Source organism: Malus sylvestris, chromosome 3 (genome assembly GCF_916048215.2).
Source record: "Malus sylvestris chromosome 3, drMalSylv7.2, whole genome shotgun sequence".
Lineage (NCBI taxonomy): Eukaryota > Viridiplantae > Streptophyta > Magnoliopsida > Rosales > Rosaceae > Malus > Malus sylvestris.
Window position 1 is genome coordinate 33015106 of NC_062262.1, and position 6811 is coordinate 33021916.

Consider the following 6811-nt stretch of genomic DNA (forward strand, 5'->3'; position numbering starts at 1 on the left):
TAATAAAAAAACGGAACTTCCTGCAGTGTACAAAATAAATTTTGTAGCCGAATACAAACGTTTCTTTCCCCCCCCCCCCCACATGGATAGAAGTAGATAAACTTGAATTAATTCTAACTCCCACATGATGAAAAAAAGTAAAAGGTCTCGAGAAGAAAATGGAACCGAGGAAAAATAACGTCAAATAGAAACGAATAGGGTCTTACGGCACGATCACTATATCTTTTCTTTTTCTTTATCTCTCCTCTATAGAAAGAGAGGATGATACGTGGCGTGGTATACCTGATCATTTGGTCAACAAGACGTACGCAAGTTGACATAGCTCCATATATATGTTCTTTTGAGCTTGAATTCATAAATAGAATGAAATAATGGTGAGCCTAGTAGGGCGACGAACACGGCTCAAGGGTTTCTATACAAAGCCGTTCTCTTCTTCACTCAAGGGGGCAATGCACTCTTTGAATGGTACTTTATTCATAAAGAATGAATCTTTTTTTTAGAAGTTATACGGACTTTATAAAAGTAAATGCCACGCTCCGCGTGTCACGAGATATGGGGCGTTCTAATCGAAGGGTCATACTTCTCGTCTCGGTCTCATTGCATTGGATTCGATGACTTGCCCTGCAGTCCCCTAGCGCATTCTCTCTTTCGGACCCTCTTTGGATTTGCCTAAGATCTTTGGAATTCATTTATTTCTATCAGGGGTGGCTTGCTTTGGTTTTGGTGCATTTCATGTAACAGGATTGTATGGTCCTGGAATATGGGTGTCCGATCCAGTTGTCTGTCTACACTTGGAGTATTGATTACATGGAACATCCACGGGTTTCTTCTAGTATCTTGTAATTCAAGTAAAGAAAATATTAGGAAGACTATCTTTTTATAGTATAGTTTGTAAATCACTGATCACATAATGTAGCAATTGATGATTGAATTTTATATTTGATGATCTAAAATGGAATCCAATGTCAACCGTCACATGATGTGGTCTAAAACCATGGTCTCTCTAGCATCACCCTCCAAGTAATTAACAGAGTTTGCATGCGGTTCAATATCTTAGTAGATAAGGAGTTGAGTTTCCACACATGCGTCCCAGATTCGAAACTTCTCATTTTTAAATTATTATTATAATAGTTTCAAAATTTCTCTCTTCTTAATAATAAAAAAAAAAGTAAGTAACAGAGAGTTAGTCTTACATCCGAAGTCTCTTATTCAATTTTCTCTTACTTCAATATTATCCACTTGTATAATTTATTGTTATTAATTTCATTGGCTCCTCTAAGATATAAGATGCATTATAAGAGATGCAATTATCATTGACCAAAAAACAAAAGAGATGCAATTATCTGATCAAACTCTCGAGGGGGCTGTCGGTCAAAGATATGGTTGGAGGAAGATGCTGAAAAAATGCATGGATACCAATTAGTGAAATATGTTTGATCGACCATCCAATACTCTACGGTGCATGTGGTGCCACCACCTCAATTTTGGTGGAATTCAGATCCCAAAATCTTCCTCAACCTCTATTAGTGGCCTGTGAATATGAATCCCCACCCAAGCGATATGCTTACCGACAAGACATCAACACGATACAGCAGGCAGGCACCACGCCAATTAATTAAAGTATAATCATTTTGATTAATCGTAATCTTGATTTGTCATCCACTTGCTCGAGTTAAAGAAAGTTCTAGTTTGCAGTTGAAGGGTTAATGCGTTCTAAAGTGGTTCTGAAATTTGAGTTTGATTCTAGCTTTAAACGAATTAGTCTGTTAGAAATTTTGAGTTGCATGAGAGTAATCTTAATTATTCATTTAAACTGAATGATCAACAATAATAAAAAACGGAAAGAAAAAAAAAGAAAAAAAAAAAGCATTTATCGTATTCTTGATGAACGTAAAAATGTTCTACCTTTGGATTTAAAAAGTTTCCACAGCTGTCAACCGACCTTGATCTATCATGCTTTATTTCTGCCGACAACTTAAAAAGCAAAGAACAAATTAGGAGAAAAAGGGGAATAGATGGTAGTAAATATGAGAACTTTAACGAAAAGCTTTCGATACTGTTTATTTTAACGAAAAATCATATTTTTACATTAAAAAGTCAATCTTGATACTATTCACTTTATCATTTATTTTGTCCTTATCGTTAAAACTCAAAGTTTTCAAGCCCTCTTCATTAGTTTTCCTTAAATATTATGCTAAATTAGTGCAATGGGAGTACTTTAAACCATTTGATTAATTGGCTACCTAAAAAACATCACTTGGTTAGATATTACTAAACCCTATACACATGTTGTTTTGTTTATGTGCATGCATGCATTCCAAAATTATATTGAGAGAATGAAAGAGTGAAAATTGGGTTAGATGCATGATAGGATAAGGATAGCCTGGTGGGATGCATTTGGATTTCGATATTAGAATGAACAAAAGAAATTTTATATCGTGAAATTTTCGATATATAAAATTTTGGGTTTCTAGTGCATAAGGTTTGCGTTTTTATAAGGGCTGTAAATCAGTTAGTTGGAGCTTGACAATGAAAGAAACAAGAAAAGTTTATATTCAGCTGGATAAGAATTAAGTTGGTATGTTTGATTCGTCAAACTTGTGAGCAACCGTATTCTTTCATGAGACATATGGAACTATATTATAAAATTCTTGAACAAAAGGTCATACTTGTGATTTTTCTTTTGAAGAATCATGTTTACATTTGTTCTAAGGTTAGATTGACCATCTTTAGTTTGACATTAATTTTAGAAGGAGATTGATATTAAGTCTTCTTTTTTTTTTCGCTTCTACCGAAATTTTATAAACTTTAAGAGCCGAACATGCTAATGCTAAAGATTTTGTTTGTTTCCATTATGAGCAAGGCTCAATATTGTTAAATACCCTATATCGACCGTATTTCTGAGAAAAGAAGAGTTTAAATATCTTAACCCTACTCCAACTAACATCGAAACCTTTTGTGATAAAACCTCACACTTGTAGGACTCTGCAAGTGGTAGTTAACAAGTTGGAGACAATATCGATGTTGTTGAAAGTGGGTCTTTGTTCCTTCACTCTAATATTTTGACATGGTATCAGAGTCAGGGAGCGGGCTCGTACTGCACGCGATGGGTGGGTTCCCTTGGCCCCACACGATGATGGTGGGTCCCTTGGCCTAGGGTGAGTCCCCTTGGCTCCACGTGATTGTCGATGTGTGGATCACTCACGTGTGACCCACTAATTGTCTCCCACGTGACGGAGTATATTGAGATATCTCACATCAACCGTATCTCTGAGAAAAAAAAGAGTTTAAATATCTTAACCCCACTACAACTAATAGCGAGGCTTTTTGTGATAAAAACCTCACACCAGTCGGACTATGCAAGTGATAACTACCAAGTTAGGGACAATATCGGTATTGTTGAAAATAGATTTTTGATCCATTTCTCTGATAATTAGAAATGATATCAGAGTCAGGCCAAACAAATTCACAATCCTAACCGAACTTTCATCTCAATCGGGCCAGGATTTTTAAGCCTATTCCGATCGTTGGGTCTAGGACAATGCCAACATGCCCATCAAAACAGGAGTTGGGCTATTGAGGCCAGGCAACTAGTTCAAGTTGATTCACATGGATTTTTGCCCGTTAGATTTAAAAGACAAGTTTGCTAATTGAGATCATGTGGTGTGTCAACTCAAAACATGCCAACAATACTCAAAACCAGCTTTTTCCTTAAGCACTTTTCCAACTGTAGCGTTTCGCGTTGTAAGATCCACTGCTCATATCTGTCCACTCAAGCTTGTTCAAAACCCCAAAGCGTGTCCAAAAGCAGAAAAGCCAGCAGCTTTCTTGTTTACTGTAATTCCCAGATCACCCAAAACGGAAGAAATGGTGATATCAAACAAGCCGAATCAATATTCAATCGCATGCCCGAGAAAAACACTATTTCCTGGACTGCTATGCTCACTGCATATGCCGAAAATGGCCAAACTTCCAAAGCACGTAAACTGTTCGATGAAATTCCCCAACGAAACATAGCATCGTATAATGCGATGATCACGGCTTATATTAGAAATAAGTATATGGTAGGTGAAGCTTTTGAGTTGTTTTCTGGGATGCCGGAGCGCAATGAGGTGTCTTATAGTGCCATGATCACGGGTTTTGTAAAGGCGGGGATGTTTGACAAGGCTGAGAAGCTTTACTGTGAAATGCCAGTTAGGTGGCGGGAACCAGTTTGTTCAAATGTTTTGATAAATGGGTATTTGAAGGTTGGAAGAACTGAAGACGCAGTTCGAGTTTTTGAGGGTATGATAAATAGCAATGTGGTTTCTCAGAGCTGTATGGTTGATGGGTATTGCAAAATGGGAAGGATTATTGATGCTAGAAATTTGTTTGATCAGATGCTGGAGAGGAATGTGGTTACTTGGACAGCACTGATTGATGGCTATATGAAGATGGGAATTTTTGAAGCCGGGTTTGAATTGTTCTTGGATATGAGTAGGGAAGGGCTAGTGAAGGTCAATAGCACTACAATGGCTGTACTGTTTGAAGCTTGTGGCAGCTTTGATAGATATCGAGAAGGGATTCAGATGCACGGGTTAGTTTCTCGTAAGGGGTTTGACTATGATGTCTTTTTAGGAAATTCTGTTATCATTATGTATTGTAGATTTGGATGTATGGATGAAGCTTCTAAGGTATTTAATATGATGAACAAGAAAGATGTAGTTTCCTGGAATTCCTTAATTGCGGGTTATGTTCAATGTGCTGAAACTGAAGAAGCTTTTAGATTGTTTGAGGTGATGCCTGCAAAGGATATATTCTCGTGGACGACCATGTTATCGGGATTCTCCTGCAAAGGGATGACTGAGAAAGCCATGGAGTTGTTCAAAATGATGCCTGAGAAGGATGATGTTGCTTGGACTGCCGTAATTTCGGGTTTTGTAAATAATGGGCAATATGAAGAGGCTCTCATTTGGTTTATTCAGATGCGTCGAGAGGAAATCAGGATCAATCCCCTTACTTTGAGCAGTGCACTCAGTGCTTCTGCCAGTTTGGCCAGTATAAACGAGGGGATGCAGATCCATGCTCTTTCATTTAAGATGGATATGGAGTTTGAATTATCCGTTCAAAATTCTCTGGTCTCTATGTATTCAAAGTGCGGGAACACTGTTGATGCCAATCATATCTTCAGAAGTATCACTTCGCCCAATACTGTTTCATTCAACTCATTGATTACAGGGTTTGCGCAAAATGGGTTTGGGAAAGAAGCTCTTAACTTATTTCGGAGCATGCAGAATGAAGATTGCGAGCCAAACCAAATCACCTTTCTGGGTGTTCTTTCAGCCTGCGTCCACGTGGGACTAGTAGAAGAAGGATGGCAGTATTTTAATTCGATGAAATTGGAACACAATATAGAACCAGGACCGGATCACTACGCTTGCATGGTTGATCTCCTTGGTCGAGCTGGTTTGCTACATGAAGCTGTCGATTTGATTCATTCAATGCCGTTTGAGCCCCATACCGGGGTTTGGGGAGCTCTTCTTAGTGCTAGCAGGACTCATTTATGTCTTGATCTTGCACAGCTTGCAACTCGAAAGCTAATCAGATTGGAGCCTGATGACGCGACCCCTTATGTGGTCTTGTCTAATTTATATTCTACTTTAGGGAAAATGAAGGATGGAAACCAAGTGATGATGACCAAAAAATCAAGGGGGATAAGGAAGAGTCCAGGCTGCAGCTGGATTACAGTGAAGGACAAGGTTCATTTGTTTCTTGCAGGAGATCAATCCCATTTGGACTCGCAAGCAATTAAAGGATTACTCTCGATCATATCAATGGAAATGGGACAGCTACATTTTTATAGATGATAATTCTATGAAATTTTCTATGTATTCGTCTTCTCAATCATCAAGGTTTTGGGATCCTTCCGCTGTTATGTACTTAAGTATTTATACTACACCATTGTTCGTCGGAGATTTGAGTAGAAGCTGTTGTTTATTTGCCTAAACTTGGTTTGGTGAGGGATACTTTGGTATGGTTTTTCGCCAATATATCTCTGAAAGAAGTGAACTGTTGGGTTCTCACGCAAACAGATTAATACTTCATGCAGTCCTGCTGGAAGAGTTAATTGGTAAAAATACTTGGACTGTCATGCACTCCTGCTAGAAGAGTTAATTGGTAAAAAAAAGGCCATCAGTTTCTTTCAATATTTTACCCTAATGGAAAAGCAATGTTAGCAATAGATCCTCACCCAAAAAAACAAAAAAAAACAAAAAAAAAGGTTTTATTTTTATGAAGGAAAGAAGCTATTTCACTTAATTAACCCCTTTTATTCTTTTTCTCAATGAGGGGTAGACCTGATTTTCTGTCAGATCGGATAAGAAAAGTTGTTTCACTTAATTATTTCCTTTTATTCTTTTTCTCAATGAGGAGTAGGCTTGATTTTCTGTCGGATCAGATCTGAAATACATGTTTTCAATTCCAATCCAAAAAGTTTCGGAAATCCAATTTCGGAATAGGAATTTTGGAATTTCATAGACTCATGCCAAATTCGGTATTTCAGAAATCGGATTATTTCATAATTTCAACATTATGGGAGTTGTATGACTTACCAAGATAAAAATATATATATATATGTCATCTCCATATAGCTCTCTACATAATATAAAATTTTATAGTTATCAAATTCTCATTTTTTTGTAATATATTCAAGGGAGTTGTAATTGAAGAAATAGTTACATATTAGAGTACCTTGTATTACAAATCCAAAGTCAATAACTACATAATTAACTGTGTAATTTCATATCGGAATATTAAATACATTCCAATTCTT

At 37.1% G+C, this 6811-nt stretch overlaps 1 protein-coding gene across 1 annotated transcript; it reads left to right on the forward strand.

The window, feature by feature from the left end:
• The first annotated feature begins 3590 nt into the window (after positions 1–3590).
• Positions 3591–6068, forward strand: LOC126614529 (pentatricopeptide repeat-containing protein At1g53600, mitochondrial). Its single transcript, XM_050282195.1, has one exon. The coding sequence runs from the start codon at positions 3681–3683 to the stop codon at positions 5844–5846; it is 2166 nt and encodes a 721-aa protein (XP_050138152.1). The 5' UTR covers positions 3591–3680; the 3' UTR covers positions 5847–6068.
• Positions 6069–6811: the final 743 nt, after the last annotated feature.